The sequence below is a fragment of the Amia ocellicauda genome, chromosome 23 (assembly GCF_036373705.1).
Source record: "Amia ocellicauda isolate fAmiCal2 chromosome 23, fAmiCal2.hap1, whole genome shotgun sequence".
NCBI lineage: Eukaryota > Metazoa > Chordata > Actinopteri > Amiiformes > Amiidae > Amia > Amia ocellicauda.
In genome coordinates this window covers 14,940,759-14,959,969 of record NC_089872.1, presented here as the reverse complement: position 1 = coordinate 14,959,969, position 19,211 = coordinate 14,940,759, and the positions used below count along the sequence as shown (strand labels likewise).

Genomic DNA, 19,211 nt, shown 5'->3' with positions numbered 1-19,211 from the left:
TTGGGGTGTGTATGGAAGGATTTTGTGCCATTTCGTGGATTTATTTATAATAGCAATGTTAGCTACCTAGCTTAATACCTATTGATATACATTTCTAAAAATATATTTAACCAACTACATATATTTAAATACTTTCCCCCCTGTACCAGCAAAGAGACCCGGTCCTATTTGATGTAATACATGTTTAAGCCTGAACTTTACATGTTAATGATCACTCTTCAAATTTGTAATTATTATTCTTGTTAATCCCAGTATTAATTCTATGCAAAATGTAAATATATAAAACGGTATATATTGTACTTGCATTTCACGAATAAGCGTTATTTTAATTGTTATGGAAGAAATATGAAATATGTTTCTAAAACTATAATATCAGTAGGAACACGTTAATGTAATTATATGAAACTTAATTAATGGATAAGTATTCATTTGGGTGAATATTAATTCTAAACCACAGGCTGCCTTTTCCAAAACATGCGTGTGACGTCAGGCACGTCGACGCCAGGAACGCAACCAATGAACGAACAGGGAATTGCGCTACTTCCTGTATGATGTCACTATTTCGTGGCGGCATTTTTGTACAGAGAAGACAGTAAAAGCAGCCATTCGTGAAGTTTGGAAATAAAATACGAGAAAATGGTAAACGAAAATGAACGTATTGTGGTGTTTGGGAACTAAACATGTGTAACGTTTTAATTGTATTACTATGAGTTGTTTTTGTGGTATATGTTGTATTTTACATTAACTGGAAAATGAAACGTAACTTGAAATGATTCGTGTTTCTTTGCACGATTCAATGTTCACAATAATATTGTCTCTAAACTCTACAGTCTACAATTTATATATACATAAGGTCTAATATAAAACTATACATTTAATTATGGGACGTTTGTTTGTGTTTTTAACAATGGTTTTCACTTTTTTATTTTAGGATGCAGACGAGCTTTTACAACATGTAAGTACATTTGGGTATCTGTTTAACCAGACGTATTATCACACACACATGCTTATCACTATAATCTGTTCAACTATACATTTGATTTTAGGCAAGAGCGCTGGCTAAACAGATGTCAGTCTACCAAGGCAGTCTTGCACCTGATCTAGCCACAGATGAGTCTTCAGAAAGGACACAACGCGCAAGGGATGAGCTGCTTAATGAATGTGAAGAGCAATGGAAACAGCTGGAAGAGGTATGCATGATGTAGGCCTGGGCTCAAATATGACTTGCTTTCCCCAAAGTGTTCTATGATGTCCACAATAAAAGTAGTAAAATAGTACAGTATCACCACAGATGTGTAGGCAGAAATCATCTCCCTTTAAACAGTAGCAAACGAAACATCCTTGGTGTGTGTTAACACAATACTTCATTTTCAGTTGCAGAATAAGATAACTCTGGCTGGCACAGACGCATTTCAGGACCCGGAAAGCCAGGTAAGACTAGGTTTCTGAGAGAGACTACAGAACTATATATACAGTTGGTTTTGATGCAAGATTCATGTAAGGAAGCTGAGGAAAATGTGCCTTTTGTTGATTTGCCTCTTGTTAACAAGATTCACCCATTCTTGTCCGTCTCCTAGGTTTTGAATCACGTGAAAGCTCTCACAGCAGAGTTGAAGGAGTGGCAGGAACGACAACCTGAATGTAAGTGTAATCAATCTGGAATTTATTTTAAAGCATTCATAAGCAAATGTTATTGATGTGTATAAAATATGTGTGTGAAAAACTGTCACTATGTTTGCTTTAGAGTGTTTATCTACACTTGAAAAGGTTTTAAAGCGAGATTGGCAGGGGTTGATTTTACTTATATTTATTTCTCTTCAGTGCTGTCTAAGAATCATGAAGTCCTGCTTGCAGTTGGAAAGGAAGAGGTAAGCAGACAGTTATTAGCTTGGCTGGTGGGAGCAAACCGACTGCCCTACTGAATGACCTAACTCAGTACTTTGTAATGAACTACTTTGGACTGTAATGTCTACTGTGATGTGACATAACTGATCATTCTGTCATTGCATCAATTATTTATTACAGCTGCAGAGTGTGAACAAAGAACTTGAAATGGTCCTGTCTTGTTGTCAAGCGAAGAATGAAAAGTTGAAACAAGATTTAAAAAGGTTTGTTGTGGGTTTTATCTCCCTTTAACCCAGAAGGCATCAGTGTTGTTTTTGTTTGTTTATATTATTAATTGGAATTTACCATTATTTTTCCGCCTATACCTTCCAGATTTGTATTTGTCAATTATTAACACTTGGTTCAGTGCTACGATTTGACTACCATATCAAAATAGATGCATATGAAGTCTGAAATGTCCACTTCTTTTCACATTGAATATGAAAGTTTAGACGTGGTGTCTTGAAAATGGGGCAACCTTATTGACTTCTGTGCACATGGCATCTCTACAGTTTCAGTTGAATCATTCTTTTTTTATTCTTGCAGTGAGCAAAAGTGGTTAGAAGAGCAGCAGGAGCTGTTAACGGCAGCGACTGACCGAACGGCTGAACTGCAGAATGAAATAAGCAGATTATCAGAAGCTGGGTATGTGTCTGGTCTTGTGCATGCAAGTGACTCTAGTAATATATGCACTGGTACTGAGAGAACACAATCAAGTTACTTATGCTGCATTAGTTATATTCAGAAATAAGCTGTTGACACGATTGTTGTAATTCTCATTATATTTTGTTTATTTTTAAGGGTTGTGCAGGAAATGAAGAAAAAAATCCAGAAAGTGAAAGCCTACCAGGAAAGCTTGCTGGACACTTTGGGAGACTTCCTCGCTGAACACTTTCCTCTTCCTCAGCAGCAAGGAAATGCAAACAAGAAGAAAAAAGTGGGTTTAAAGGCATGTTACTGGAGACACCATTAAAACATTGTAATTTTCTTCACTGCTTTTTAGCGAGAAACAATTTAGTTACTGTCAATGTTTTCAGTCACTCTTCAGGTCCCATAAGCAGCACATATTTATATTGTCAGATGAAATATAAGCCATAACCATGTGAACACTGATAATCATTTTATGTTTTTTGCAGAACTTTTCTCCCCCATCGACTGTGGATCTTATTTCACTACATGAAATACTAGAGGTATGATCTCTTTATTTAAAAAAACTTGATCAGAGTTCAGTGTTGTGTGATGTCATGAATTACATCTTATTTTTTGTTTTGCTTTCCTTCTTCACAGCTTTTAATGAACAAAATGTTTGAGACGCCTCATGAACCATATGTGACTATCGATGAGTCTTTCTGGCCACCCTATATCGAGATGCTTCTTCGACATGGAATTGCTCTGAGACACCCCGAAAACTGCTACAAAATTCGTTTGGAAGCCTTTCATCAGTAAACCACATGAGATCATTTTAATGAGCAAAACCGTTCACATTTTCCACAACTGAGTTACAGAGGGAGAAGAATAAATAACAATCTTTGCTTTAAAGGAAGATACAATTAAGTTTCTCCTACATGGAAGTTGTACTGCATTGCTGAATTTCTGTCCCTGCTTTTATATTTCCTAATGCATCTGAGATCACTGCTAAAACGATACCATTTTATTTATTTTTGGGGGTAGAAAATGTTTTACTGTTTGTACAGATAGCTTTTATGTTTGTATACTTTTATTCGGTTTAAATAAATACATTGTACAGCTGAGGTACGCATTAATTCAATGTCATCTGTTATGGTCACTAGACAAGTTTCGTGGATGATCGAAATATTGCTAAGAAATGTATATTTAAAGGAAAAGTAGCCTACAGTTAATAATAAATATATACAAATATAATGTATAAAAACCGAGGCTCTGTGATATGTTCCCTCGTTTTAAACGTGTCTGTACAAGCACATCTAACAACAGCCAGCGTAAAGCACTGAAACGCAATATAAACCGGTTAAGTGACAAAACTATTATGAATCCAATGCAGACAGAAAACCTGATAATCTGGGAAATTAATCACTGTTGTAAAGTATAGCTGCATACACTCAAGCGGAGCTCCCAGTCTTTCCAAGCTTTTCTGCGACTGCACGCCCACATCTAGTCGCTTTATGATGACGTAGTTTATTTACGTTATATCACCGCGCCAGACAAGTTAAAGTCACTTAGCTATTGCACATTTTCTTTTTCTGTCCAAAACCCGCCATCGTTATGTCTTCAATACATTTTTGTAGCTTTACTACAAGGCATATTGTTTTTCGAGGTTTGCTTAAGGAACCTGGACATTATGCTGGTATGTTTCGTTAAATATTAACCTTTAAATTATATGTTTTAGCTATTTTAAACGTTTTTACTGATAGTTTGAAAATACGTTATTTGTAATGGGAAATAGTGACGTATTAATTAAGTCGAAGTTTTAAAATATATACAATTGTGGTTATAGAGGAAGACGTTAACCTTAAATATTTCTAGATCTCACCATGGTATGTCACCACGTATATCAACAGGGGTGTTTAAAAGTCCTTAATTTCTAACCTGAAAAAATATAGTAACTTGTGGCCTACAGCACAGGACGCATGCAACTCATTTCTCCACCTTGTGCATGTGTTTTGAATCTAGCTTCTTTAAGGCTTGCTAGCTCCACTGCCGATGGTAAACCACAAAGCAAGAATGAACCTTTGAAGAAGCCCAAAACACCTCAGGGCCGGTTTGACAGTCCCGAACAAGCACCTGCTGACAAGGATGTCCTGGAAAGTAAGAACTGTAATTCAATTCCAAACGAAATACTGTATACAAGTGTGGTGTGTGTGTGTTCACTATTTCAATGATGTCATGTACTTTTGTTTCTTTTTGGATCCATGCTTTTCTGTCTCTTCTTGTTTAGCATGTATCTTTCCATGCTTCTTTGTGTTTCTAGATTCTGTATATTTTTTGCATTTATTGACCAGGTTTCAGAGCCATTAGTGGGCACCTGTATACTTTTCTGTCCAATCAACTACAGCTCTGGAAAAAATTAAGAGACCACTGCAATTTTTTCTTAAATCAGCATCTCTACATGTATGGCAGCCATTCCATTCCAGTGTCTGTTGAATTCCAACACAGGCACGCCTCATCTGCTGAATGAGCTACTGATTAGGTGATCACCTGAACCAAATCTTATTTAATGAGGAAAAGTATAAAACCCACTGCTGTGGTCATCACTATCCTCTTGCAATAGGACCAGCTGGATGGCAAAAACAGTGCTATTAGTACCTCAAAAAGTAACTGGAATCAAAAAATAACTATTGACCATGAGAGTTGAAAAGGCATGTTTTCGCTTTACTGGCAGAGGGATACAGTGAGCGTTGGGTTGCTTCCATCCTTAAAATTTAAAAGACGGTTCATAACAAGGTCAAACAGCAGACATTGGGGACGACAAATCTACAGACCGGTAGAGGGTGAAAACAACTCTCCACTGACCGGGCTGACCGCCAACTCATTTGAATGCCATCAAGTGACCTACAAAATGAATGGCAATATCCAATAGATTTTATTGATCCACTATGAGGTGTATATACTATATGGTAACCTTATTCCTCTTCAGCATTGTCCCTCTACAATTGTTGTTGGACATACACCCCCACAATAAATCCAAATACATTCAATGCAAATGTTTTATTTTGGAGGAATCACATTTAGCAAAACCTCATGCTGAATGAAAGGTGAAAGTCAGTTGGGTTACTATTTTCTTCTCCATTAATTTCAGGATTTCCTAATGATGTGAACCCGGCAACAAAGGAGAAGGGAGGCCCCCGAGGCCCTGAGCCCACTCGCTATGGGGACTGGGAGAGAAAGGGACGGTGCATTGACTTTTAATCCATTCATAATACACTCATATTGTATGAAAATGTAAAGGGTGTGAGTAATGCATCATAATACAAAAAGAGAAAATGTAAATGATTTGGTTCTTTTTGATCAAAACAACATTGACAACCTAAAACACTGTTTCTGCACTATCAATGTTTTCCTAATTAGGTGCAAACTTGTGCATGAGACTTTCATGTTCCATTTACGGATATATATATATATATTTATTTTGAATGCACAGGACAAATTACATGTGAGATCTAAAGAGTAGAGGAGTACCCCTTTATTTATATGCGTGGGTGTGTATCTATCTATCTATCTATATATATATATATATATATATATATATATATATATATATATATACTACATAACTGTTAACTGCTGTTAGTCATATTCAGAAGTCCTGTCAAGACATGGTTTAGTAGCCTAAGTTACAACAAAACTTGTTAAATCGTGTTTTTTTAATGTATTTAATTTTAAAAGTGTGGACACTGCCACACAGCTGGGTGTAATATACTTGTGAAATTATCATTAAAACTTGTTTTTGTTTTGAACTGCTTGTGTTTTCCTTTTTTATAACATATCATTTTTATTTCTGCGTGGAAAAATATTTCTGGCCCGGGACATTGGTTAACATAGCAGGAATAATCTCAATAGAAATGTAACTTAAAACACACCCAAAATAAGTGTGTGTGTATCTGTACATCTTGAAAAGGCTAAGGTTTAATGGCACATTTAGTGTAGTACACGTTCATATGTTTATTGTTAAACCTGTTGATATGAATATACTGTTCGTGTAGACTTGTCTTGAATCAGTTATACAAAAAAAAAGCAACAAAGCAACTGTACTCGAGTGCAGAGGAATGTTGATTCATCAAGGTGTGTTCCTTACGTCACCGCTGACGTTGCTAATTTACCTGTCTGCGGAGGGATAAGGGGAAAAAAATAGGCTTGTATACTTTTGAAAAGAAGCCTTTACGCAGTTTGGTATAATTGTATATGCTTAAAAAAAAAGTCGTACGTGTTTATGCCTTTTCTAATAAAAAGGTTGTCGTTTTTTTCCCTCGGCAAATACGCTCTACTTTAATCCAGGCGGATTCAATCCAGCTGCACTACCGTAGTAAGAGCATGAAATAGTTCCGGTTCCGGGTGTTTCCTGGTCGCTGCCATATTTTCCGCCGCCTCTCACTCCTGCCCGTCTGCTGTCGCTCCGGGTAATGCTGGTGTTTTTAACCGGGTGCTCATAGCCACGACCAGTAAGGAGGATAAAAAAGATATAGTTTCGCAGGAGAAATATCGGAAAGCACAGGCCGAGAGATGACGACGCGCTCGGAAAGGGAAAAGGCCCAGAAACTGAACGAGCAGCACCAGGCCATCCTGTCCAAAATGCTGCGAGAAGAGGATAACAAATACTGCGCCGATTGCGAGGCGAAAGGTACCGGGTAACCGCCGTGTCCAGCCCTGTCCCTGAGCTGCTTCATCCCCTGTTTTACCTTTTCCTTTTAATGTCAGACTCGTTTCATGTCGGTCTAGTCGTTGGGTTTAGTTTCGCCGGTACAGCCGCCTTATGACTAATGGTATCTGTGACATTGCACGCCTGTGTAACGTCGTTCAAGAGGCGTTTTTGTTAAGGATTCATCGTTTTCAAGATCGGCTATTGTATAATATCAGATCAGATGTATGCAATCGTGACTTTCATTCTCGCTCAGTGCTGGACGTCAGAGATGTCACAGTAGAGGGACTGTACATACTGCCACATTATGACTGATGCCCCTGTCAGTCATGTATGCAGTTGCATCTCTTCACTTGGCAGAGAGAGGGAAATGAAACGATACGGTTTCTCTGTTGTGCTCATGCAGCTGCTCTTAAAATTAAAATGAAACCATCCCAAACAGAGCTGCGTATTCACTAGTGACTCCCTGTCTTCTGTCTCTGGTGTGAGCTTGACAAAGTCATGATTGCTGCGTCCTCTCTGCCTATTTCACCAAGTATATCCTGATTTCCATCCAAGTTTGCATGCTTTATAACAGCCTGGTCCTAAGGCGCACTGAAAAACCAGGTGCCTGGTATTCGTTACATTGTTTTGATCTTGGAGAACCTTTATCCTGATGCAGCCATTTTTGTTCTGAAGTTGCCTTAACAAAAAAGGGAGAAATCATACCACACGCGTAGCTTACATGTTCAGCTTCAGCAGTAGCCTTTCTGAAACCGGTTTCCAATCAGTATTCAGGAAATGCTCAGGTATTTTCAAATCATAGAGTAGCCTAAATGTGGGCCCTATCAGCCCGCTTCCCAGACCTTGATTATCCCCAGTCTTGTACCCTATCTAACATAATTTCTCATAGTTCCAGACTTGTGCTAATCTGGCTCTGTGAAACCAGCCTAATGGGTCTTGCCTACACTGTATATGGTATGGAGGTGTTAAATGCATTTGAATTAGTTTCTTTTTTGATCTAGCAGGTGATTTATTGAGCAATGGAAAAAAGGTTTCAGGGATTGGTGATTGGGAAAAATGAGACGAGCAGCCAGTGACCCTTGAGCCCTGGCAACGTGTGTCTTTCCAGTCCTGGGAGGTTGAGTGCTAGGATAACAGGAGTGACATGCTCATGAATTTTTCACCTCGAGCTACAGTTGTCTCATGACTGTGGGACCCGAGATGTGTAGTGTTGTGTGTACATTGTGTGCCTGTGCGTTTCTGGACAGACTTGCAAAGCAATTTAGTTAGTAGTTAGAGGTTAGTAAAGACGAAAGTTTCAGTATTATGGATATACAATATTCTATTTGCAACATTAACCTAGTACAATAGGGTAATTAAACTAATTTGTTCAGTTAAGTAACTGAGAGCTTGGTTAGAAAGAAACCCAGAAATCTCTAGCTCTGCAAGACGAGGGTTGGAGGCCCCTGGAAATTAAAACCTTCTCAAGGACCATAGCATGGAATTCTGCATTGATCAGACTCTGAAAATTATAGTGTTTTCAACATTGATTAATTGAACTCTGTTCTGCTAGGCTGTATGCTGTATTTGCTTTAGTGTGTTATGCTGTCTATTCAAATCAAATCTTAATGTGCATATTTTTATAGTTTGATAGTCGGTTTCCTGTTTCATACATCTTCAGTGGTTAATCCAAAACGTGTCCATGCTGAAACTTTCAATCAAGATTATGAATATGCCACAGGAAACAAACTCAGTGAAAATGCAGCAGTTCTAACCCAGGGAGTAAAATGCTTCAGAATGCTGCAAAATATTTTTGAAAAGTATAAAGACTTTCTGCTTTAATTCCTATACACTAAATGCAAGCCTCCTTTTCATCAGCTCAGAATTTGCAAAATGCAAAAACTGAAAATGATATTCTTTGTTATTTTGAACAAGGATGAGGATGCATTTGTGTTCTTGTTGTATTAGTTGTCATTTTATTTCCTTTGTAGTAGACTTTTGTTGAAAAGCTAAGGTTCCGCTAGTTGCAGGAAGCTTTTGAATTTCACTGGTTTAGACGCCATACCACTTTCCCATTTGACAATATTCCATTTGTTAACAGTTTGATGCAGGTGAAAGTGATAAAAATAATGTCCTGCCCTTTTTCTAAATCCTGACCGAGTCATAAGCATTTACCACACACTGCAGCACAGCACTGGACTGACCTATAGCTCTTGGCAAGACAGTCCTACAGAACACTAGTGCTTATTGACGTTGTGCTCTTTGTTCTGGCAAAAGTGGTTTGTTCCAGATAATGTAAATCAAGACTTAATATGCTTATTATCTTGTTAAAAGAGCCTCGAAGTCACTATAATGATGCAGAGCTTGAGGTATACAAATCGGAATAAAAGGAAACTTGAATATTTTCAGTCTGTTTCACAGCAGCCTATAATATCTGTCGGAACAAAAACTCTATGAGGCTTGAGTAGGCCCTGTGCTGTGTAAGTCAGCCCTGTGTTTTCTCTCTGTGCAAGCCTGGCCTTTTATCTCTTGCCCTTCAGCACAGTAGTTTTGCTTGTTTGTGTTGCAGGGTACAGTGTAAATAAGTACACAGCCATAAACTGACAATTTACTTCCAAGGGAAGTGTTCAAATTGCAGTGTGTAAATGAATGTACAACCATGGATTTGGACACTTGGATTAAAGTGTTATTGTAGTGTTCATGTAGATCAAATAACCAAAAATATATACAATTTTCAAGACTCTTCAGACAAGGGATAATACCTTTATAGTTACTCTGTATTATTTGCACACATCATTTTCTTTCACTGGTAGTACAGCAGCTCCCTAAATTAAAGTTCACAGGATAATAGACTTTAACTGCATTGCAGGATTAGATGGACAAAAGTGTCACCCTGAATGGTTTAGTGCTATAAATTAAATCTCTTGTTTACTAATGTTTACCTTGGCGGAACACAATTTAATGCTTTCAAATAATTTGCTTGTCGGGATAAACAAAGGGAGGTGCATGGAAGAAAAGCTTACAGTTTTCTTTTGCATTCCTGACCTTGAACCATTGAATAATGAAGGCAGTATGAGTCAGAGTTGCATCACTTTCCTGCTTCCCGACTGCATGTGCTCTACAGACGACACAAGACGAGTCCCAGGGAATTAATATCTGTACGCTGAAGAATGCACCGGGAACGGGTTGCTGATTCAAGCAACAATAACAAACGGCATCAACATATATTACATTCTTGAACATTAATATGGGCAGACTGCTCTACAGCTATATCATTATAAAATTGTGTTTTAACCTATTACAAGAAAATAATGCAAACAGCTGTGCTATCTGTACTCCTGCAGGCAACAGCTGACATTTTCTTCTCCAGGACTAATCTTAACACAGGAATTATTCAGTGTAAGAGATGGAGAAGCGTATGCATTAGAGGTCAAATCCTCTACATTGCCAGACAGAAGTCAACCCATAAGTAACACACAAGGTATCGCACCTTTTTCTGTTGGAATTTCTTTATACTTTATGCACTGTACTGTATTCTAATACCGCAGGTAGGTATTTTAGAAAGGACAAGTGCTAATTGGCCAAGCTATCCAATCTGCGTCAATGAAATCATTACAAAATAGCACTCTCTTGGCCTACATGGCATGTGAAGATTCAAATATTTGTGAAGTTTCTTGATCCGTTTAATTAAATCCTAGCTGAACCATTTTAATGTTTGATTTGTCTAATCACAAGAAACAGTGCAGCCAGGCATGCATAGAGAAGCAAACAAACACCTAATTTACCCTGGACTTGTTTCTCATCAGCAAGTGATCTTTTTTCACAAAATATTTCAGTAAGAGCAATCCTGGCTTCATGTGTGTAAATCTTTCAAACCTGTGATGAGTTACTGCACACATCAATCAAACCTTGCCCTCTTATTACACAGTAGTATTACAGGAGTGAAACAATCCTCTTTCGCTCAGATAGATCTCATTGTTTAAACCATGTCGTGTTTTTTGTCTGGGAGCAGAAATAAATTGAATCGCATTTTTGGTTTCGTTTTTTCATACCATAAATACACGTTGCGTTTTCACAACATTCTATCTGTAATTGATGGGATACCATCTGTTTCTCCCTGAATTTCTATAATAAGACCCCTTAAACTGCCAATGCCAACCCATCAGCTGAAGGACTATTTTGTGCTCAGGCACAGAAAAACTAATCCTCTTAAACCTTTTAACCCATAGTGGATGAGAAAAAGATAGAAAGGAAGTGTGCAGAAATGTGGTATAGTAGTCAATTTTAATCATGCTGCACTGGTCCATTTTAAGTTCAGTCTTGGTTGTTTATTGGATTGGCTTGTCCTGCGCGTGTATTGTTTGCATTATTAACAAACTAATGATCCCTATAGCAAAGGTAATCCTCTTTTTCCATATAATTCAGTCAGATATCGAGTTTGAAGTATTTGGTCTATTCAGTGCATAGAATTAAATCGTTCATATCAACAACGTAAAAAAGAGTTCGCTATGTGATATGTATAGGCTGTTTATTGATTTTTCTTCCTCCCATTAAATAGCTTAACTAAATGGTATTATCCCAAATAAATCTTAAGAGGGGAATGTTTCCATGTATAATACAATTTTCAAGCTTGATTGACTCATAATGGAATAAAACGGAAGCCTTTGATGGCAAGGTCAGCTGTCTTGCATCATGAAAGTTCTGAATTTTCTAGGCGTGTAAAAAAGCCCCCTTGCAATTGGTTTTTCCAGTGTTCTGAGATGATAGCACCCTTTTTTTTCTCTGAGAATTTGCTCAAAACTCCCTGAGAAAATTCCCTACTTCTACATTACATTTTCCCTCTGTCCTGGAGCTTGAACCGATAAACTAGAGTGAGTCTGAATTATTCTAATCTAGCTAATCGGCACCCACCCACACCTTTTCCATACAGAACCTGCTGTATTATATTACGGGATATACTGCTATTGAATTGTCTGCTTGCCCAATCTGAAAACAACAGGATAATGTGGTAGTATTTGCCCTCTTTCATTCATAAATCAGAAGAAATGGCAATGTTCTTGGGTTTTTCTTCAGTGTAGGTGGGAGCCAGATGTATAGTTACCTCGCCTGCAGTTGTTAGTGTAACCTTTCACTCCGAGTCCCAGTCACCCGCCCTATCCTTCCTTTAGTTTGTATAGTGTCCCTATGTAGAGGGCTTGGTCTGTGCATAAAGGCCTGAAAGAGCCTTCTCATACTGCATACTTGATTCAATGGATTTCAAGCATTCATGCCTAAACTGCTGGAGGTATTTTTTTGGACTGAAAGCACCTGTAAAACTCTGCTGATCAGTACGGGTTATACTCTAATGTGTTCTTTAAATTGCTTTGAATGCTATCTTTTATTACCTGCTGGTATAAGGAATTTAAACATGGTGTTAAAGTATAAAGTGTGGATGAAGGCCTTCCCAAGATGTTTCCACTGGCTTTGATCTACAGCTTCCCTTTTCCATGTCACACCTGCAAAGTTGATTATTTAATCATACCATCTTTTATGTGGTCTCCTTGTAGGTCTGTTTTCATTTCTTGGGATTCATTTGATAGCTTCCTTTATCCATCTGTGGTCTGTTTTTCTTGCATATGCCTATAGAAAGTCTATACCAGCTTCGGTTGCCTTACAGCCTGAATTAAAAATGTATCTTTATTTATCTACACATCCTACCCCACAACTTCCAAGTAAACATGAATTATACAATAAAAACTGAAATAGCTTGGTCGGATAAGTGTCCACCCCCCCCCCTTGTAATATCAATCCTAAATTAGATAATGTGGTCACCTTCAAAACGCACACCAAGTTAAGTGAAATAATCTGATGGCAACTTTACAAGAGGGTTTTATAAAAGCTCTCTGTCAAGGCTTTTATGGCCAGGACTGGTCGAAGTGGCTGTGACAGGCCAGATTTGTGGAGAGCTTGGGATATGGTTGTTTGGTACTCAAGAACTGGAATGGAATTTTATCTTTCAGTATGTCAGTGACCCGAAGCACACAGCCAAAACTACACTGGAGTGGCTAAGGAACATAAGTAAATGTCCTTCAGTGGCCCAGTCAGAGCCCCAACCTCAATCCAATCAAACATTTGTAATGACCTAAATGTTGTCCAATCAATTTCTTTTTTTTTTTTTTTTCTTTCTCCCTTTGCTGTGTGGAGTTTGGTGTGTAGATTAGTGGAAAAACTCCTCATGAATGTATGAAACTCTGAGACACTGACAACAAAATGTAAAAACTGTGTATAGCGATTTGACTGGATATTCTTTCAATGTGTATGTATAGTGTGTGGTTAATGTATATATAAATTGGTAATTTTTATTTTGTTTAAAGATATACAAAGTTAAGTATGAATAACTAAGTACATCTGGTCCAAAGAGCAGGGAGCCTTGTCTCAGGATCAGAGTGAGATGGAAGGCTGAACTGTGAAATCTCACACCATGTTTATAATTGTAAGAAGCAACACTTACAGTACTTCATGAAATGATAGCACTGTTCCTGTATGCAAGCCTTTCTGAATGTTTGATATCCTGTTTTCTCAACAAAATCGTCCTTGTGATTTTGGAGAACTGTGCGTTTCAGTAGTGCCTGCAGTCATTTCCTTATTGCCAAATGTTTTTTCTCTCCTTTATATCCAGCCCCATGAGACCCACATGTGCTATCTAGTCAAAGCTCTCACTTCCTCTGTCTCAGTGCCTGCAGCGACTGATTGTTGTGATTGATTCTCTTGACGACAGAAGCTCGCCTTTATATCCACCCCAGCAACAATCGTAGTTTGTGTAAGAGGTGCTGGCATTCACTATTATAAGTAACACTATGGGTATTAATCTGGATTTAGTTTCACACTACATCTTTTTGATTTGGTTTGTGGAAAACCCTACTAAGAAAAGGAAACCGTATAGGGAGGTTTAACATAACATCCTAAAGGCAGCTGCTCGTATACCGAAGACTGAAATAAAAATAACCAAAAGAAGACTAAAATATGAAATGCCTTGTTTACAAATTATCCAAATCCAATCAAAATAGATGGAAAATGAATGGAGTTGCTAGTCTTTCTGGAGGATTTAATCACAGAGACCTAATAGCTTTCACTTGAAAGGAGACAGCTTTTGTGTGTGTGTGCGCCGATGACTCATTTGATAAATCGGGCTATATGTACTGAAATGCCACCGCCCATCAGCTTTACATTTTTTTTTAATTGAAGCTGGATTTTGAGCTTACTTAATTGGAGCTTTCAATCTGCATGGCTGACTGCCTTCCATTCACCTATTTTAAGCAAATCTGTTAAAGAAAATGCACTATAGATGTCTTTACTGAACAGAACTGAAGAATGTACCCCTGGTTATGTTACTAAGAGTGATATGATTCCAAGTCTCATGTTTCCATATTTATACAGTAAGGTAAAAGCCCATCTGTTCACAACAAATGCCATTGGAATGAAGCCTGAATAATGTCTTTTCAATCAATGTAGATCCAAAAAAGGTTTCCGTACATAATTTAAATGTTTTACAACTGCTATTAGTTGCTTTAACATTGTTTCACTGCTTAACCAAGTGACTCTGGTAAAGCTGTTGCTTTGTAACTCAACTAATTTAATCACAGTATCGTTGTCTTTTTGTGTGTGTGTGTGTGTGTGCGTGCTTGCGAATAATAGGAGTCCTTGGATTTCTTCCCAGAATGCCCATCATGATTTTTTATTCAACCTGCATGCTCAAGGACATGTGAATGCCATGGTGCTCTGCGGCGGCCGGATTTGTGGTATTGTAGTGTGGCAAAATGAGCTGTCGGGGTGTAAACTCTATTTTCGGGTATTATTTGGAAGGCTCTACTGAGCCACTAACAAGGCTGTGTGACAAACACTGTTGAAATTATTGATTAGGTTATCATAAGACCGTATTATGATGTAATAATAAAACAAAGTGCTCTATTCACAATCGGTACGCAGGCCCAGAGATTAAACATAAGGTGCAATGAACAGGATATGGTGGAGTTTGAGAATGAAGAGTGATAGTCTGATTTAGACAGCTTGGCACACAATGTTGTTTTTCTCATCTCCACCAATGGGTGGCTGGTCTTCGGCTCCATTAATGAAATTGGGAGCTCTCGTCTACTTAAAGGGTTGTCTGTGTATGGTGTCCATTTGAGAGTGGTCATAGAAAGACAAAAGCAAAAGCAAACGGCCACAGACCAGATGGAAGTATCACAGTTAACAGCAGAAGATATACGAAACTAAAGTATTCAGGAAAATAAGAGGAATTGGGTAATTGGTTACTTTCAAACTTTACGTTTATTGGGCCTAACATTGAATTATTTTGTTACTTTGTGCTCTCTGTCAGAGATCTTCTTTACAAGGAGGTTGGTGCCGTTGATCTGAAAGATTAACATGTAGCTTCTGCATAATGAAGATCAAGGCCTTAGTCGCCCCTCGGCTGATTTGTGAAAGCTTATACTGTACAACTTATATGGACTTGAGTCAAAGCACATTATATAAATTGGTGAGATCTTCTTGTGCTGGTCGAATACAGACGTGAAAGAAATCTACACTTTATTTTGCCCCCATTAAGTGTTTTTTTTTTTTTTTAAATGCTTGATGCAGTTTATGTAGCGGTGCAAAATTTTGTGCTAATTAAGCATTCATTTCGGTCAGCCCTTCTCATAAATCCCTCTTGTCCTTGCATAGAGTTCATTTTGCTATATAGTCCTAACGGTGATCTCTGTAGTGGTTGGTGGTTGAAATGGCAAAAAGTATTTTGACATGAGGATGTGGTTTTCTAAAATAAGAATTAAGCTGTTTTAAGTATGTAATTAATTTGACTATCGCATATTTTAATTTGAACAGCCTTCCTCTCCTTTCTGATAGAGTAAGGCATTATTCAGAGATGGGTTGGAACTGGTAAAACGACTCCTTGGGTTTGCCGAGTACAAAAGGACCCAGCTGTTATTCCACTCCCAATCTCGTGACTTTCCATTGGCCGACTTAAACCGTTTGATCCCGAACCAAACAGGCTTGATTACAGGTCCATTCATATATGGTGAATGAGCTGAGTATGGGCTGGACTCAATCAAACTTTGACCCACCTGTGAATTTGCAAAGTTGTACCTTTCAGTGTTTTGATATTGAAATGTGATTTTAAACTGCGATAGGATACAGATTTGTAACTTGAGATTTGCATGTAGGTCACAGTTTTGCTTTGATTTTAGACCTATATCTGTTTTCATACCACAGCATGGAGAGCCATTACATTCTCAAGTTGTAATAGGTTATACTATGTGAGAATCTTAAATCAAGTAAAGTTATTACTGCTGTTAAAGGCACTTACTAGACTGTCTGATAGCTTCTTACTAGATGGATGGCTTCACTCTAGAAGATGATAATTGTATAGTGTATACTGTAGCGACTGGACACAGTTTGAATGATGTTGTGATGGAAACAATTTTACATTTGGATTAGCTTTTCAGAAAGGCCTTTTCATACCATGGGCTTATTTTTCTAGGACTGTTTTTCCAGGAAGTGAAAATGTGTGTGTGTGTGTGTGTGTGTGTGTTCCCCTAAATCAAAATGACTTGTTTGCACTTTGTGATTATTCTTAATATTAGTATTCCTTAATATTTAACTTTTTTCTTTCTTAAAAACAAAATACATTAGGATAGTAATCTTGAATAAGAAGAATATAAATAAACTGATTCAATTTCTGTGGTATCTAGGTTCTCAATGACTTTGTAAACCGAGACTCCTACTAATGTTACACTGCATGTTTTTACATATGGCTCTTCTGTCAGTCACCAGATTGAACACTTGACTAATCTCCATTTGTTTTTTTTAAAGCATCCCGGACTGCACATTTGTATTTTGCACACATGGTTTCCTGGAGCTGATATTTGAATACAAAGTTTAAATTTCAAATATAATCGCTTCTTTCCATGACATGCATTTTGTACGTCTTGAAGGGGAATCTTCTCACCTATACATTTTTGAAGTCAGACCACTAGAAGGGAGTGCTTCATGTTAATATTAGGGAGGGCATATTTTATCGGAGCATATCCTTGGGAAAAGAAAGTGAGGTGCCATCTGTTGGTTGTGGAATGAAACTACTATTTCCAATGGAAAAACGTGGACTGGGCAATTCCAGTCCTCCAGTGCTGGGTTCCTACAGGTTTTCTAGCAAGCCCTGTGGCCCTCAAAGACCGGAACTGCCCAGCCCTGAATCTACCACTCTGAGGGCAGTACTCTTTAGGAGCTTGTGCAATTTGAATAGCTGGCTGGCTATTATTTTAGACTGCGCACTACTTTTACAAATACTGGAGTTTGTCTGAAGTATAAAAACAGACCAACAAAAGAAGAGCAAAGTTTATTTTAAAATATTTTCCTAAGATGACAGGCTTAGACAGGCCTGGTAAATGCAACCTAGAGTATGTCAGAACTTGCAAAAATGTATTCCCCTACAGATATGTACATTTCATAAATAACCCACTGACAGTTTTTTGGGTCACATCTACAAGAACAGCTTCAGTAACAGGCAAGCGTGGTATCGATATTTTATTATTTATTTGGAGTCTTTGTACCATTGTTAAATGTTATTTACATATAAGGCCAGTTATTCTTAAAGGACCATTTGCAATGTTCTACTTCCACTGAGGAATAACATTTTGTGACAACAGTATAAATGGAAAGGAAGTTATTTTACGCAGCATAACCTTGAACAGTGACTAGCGGTGACGCCAGTGTGTGCAGAAAAGACAGTCAGCTGGTTTATGCATAAAAGCCTGACTGAGGAATCGGCCTGGCAGGCAGATGGCAGCAGTGGAAGTGTTGGCCAGGGGTGGATGCCAATGGCTGCTTTCCTGTGGCTTCCTTCATCAGTAGTGTCTGACTGGCGTTGCCAATGGCAGGACGTGAGGGACAGTCATTGTCTCGCTGGCAACCGGCTGAGCTGGCAGGATGCGGACTGTGTTTCTGCTCCTGCCAGTGCCGAAGCCAGGGAGCGAGGCCCAGAGGAAACCAGTCTCTGAAGTGCTTGTCAGCGGTGTTCAAACTACTCTGCTCAATATTTTTAAGTGACGTTAGTTTTTCCTCATTCTATACAACCTTAAGCCACACTTGGATCACAACAGTGTGCGTTTCTCTGCCTTACTTCAATTTAATGTTGTGTGTAACGCTTGTGGGTTTTTGTTTCCCTCTGCTGTTGAAATTGAGCTCTGCACTTCACTGGTGTGGAAGGAAAGGCAGATTTTTAGAAGACCAGTAGAGGGCGGCAAAACTCTGGAGTTTGTCCAAATAGTGACCCAATAAGGATGTGCCGTGAACTAGATTTTAAGTAAACTATACAATGTTTCCATTAATTCTTCACTATTATTTACGTATTAGAAAATGGCCTTACCCAGATTTAATGAAAGTTGTCAAAAATATACACATTTCAAGAAACCTAATTCAATAAGAAAAATGAAAACCTACCATTTTCTGTGGATGCACTGCACTGTATATTTGGATAAGCACCTCTTGCTGCCAGTGTGAAGTTCATCAATGCTTTTTTTTCTATCTGCTGCCTCAGAAGGAGGATTACACTCTGGCCCTTACAGCTGTATTTGTTCTGCTCTCATCTGGCACATTGTTCTTCCAGTTTCTACCAGAAGGAAATGTTATTTCAACACAAGGGACCAAACCTGGCTTGGTGTTTGTCTCCCTCGATTCCATGCTCATAGAGTGTACATTGCTTTTCTTCTTCCAGAGGCTGCCTTGGGGGCAGGTGTGTGTGTGTGTGTGTGTGTGTGTGTGTGTGTGTGTGTGTGTGTGTGTGTGTGTGTGTGTGTGTGTGTGTGTGTGTGTGTGTGTGTGTGTGTGTGTGTGTGTGTGTGTGTGTGTGTGTGTGTGTGTGTTTTCCTTAAATGACTCCCTGACAGTCATCACAGGCCAATGCTCACAACCGCTGCAGGCATTAAGAAATGTTCCCCTCCTGAGATTGGAGTAGTTTTGCCAACAGAGCAGTTGCTTTCCA

At 38.4% G+C, this 19,211-nt stretch overlaps 3 protein-coding genes across 6 annotated transcripts in view; all 3 read left to right on the top strand.

Moving 5' to 3' along the window:
* Nucleotides 1-543: 543 nt before the first annotated feature.
* Nucleotides 544-3,635, top strand: cenpk (centromere protein K). Of its 2 annotated transcripts, none has more exons than XM_066696904.1 (11): nt 544-639; nt 932-955; nt 1,047-1,190; nt 1,375-1,431; nt 1,578-1,641; nt 1,822-1,868; nt 2,026-2,108; nt 2,431-2,529; nt 2,686-2,833; nt 3,021-3,074; nt 3,172-3,635. In XM_066696904.1, the coding sequence occupies exons 1-11, from the start codon at nt 637-639 to the stop codon at nt 3,328-3,330; spliced, it is 882 nt and encodes a 293-aa protein (XP_066553001.1). In that variant the 5' UTR covers nt 544-636; the 3' UTR covers nt 3,331-3,635. The 2 variants fall into 2 exon arrangements, with proteins under 2 accessions (XP_066553001.1, XP_066553002.1); XM_066696905.1 differs by having other exon boundaries at nt 545-639; nt 2,686-2,821.
* Nucleotides 3,636-4,047: 412 nt separating this feature from the next.
* Nucleotides 4,048-6,317, top strand: sdhaf4 (succinate dehydrogenase complex assembly factor 4). The gene is made up of 3 exons (XM_066696906.1): nt 4,048-4,207; nt 4,534-4,668; nt 5,660-6,317. The coding sequence occupies exons 1-3, from the start codon at nt 4,126-4,128 to the stop codon at nt 5,767-5,769; spliced, it is 327 nt and encodes a 108-aa protein (XP_066553003.1). The 5' UTR covers nt 4,048-4,125; the 3' UTR covers nt 5,770-6,317.
* A 585-nt stretch (nt 6,318-6,902) lies between these two features.
* Nucleotides 6,903-19,211, top strand: part of smap1 (small ArfGAP 1) — a 78,362-nt gene continuing 66,053 nt past the window's right edge. For 2 of the 3 annotated variants that reach the window (XM_066697368.1, XM_066697366.1), the window contains exon 1: nt 6,903-7,198. In XM_066697368.1, the coding sequence (XP_066553465.1) occupies nt 7,081-7,198 (118 nt within the window). In that variant the 5' untranslated portion in view covers nt 6,903-7,080. The remainder of the gene's footprint in view (nt 7,199-19,211) is intronic. The other variant, XM_066697367.1, reaches the window with a different exon arrangement.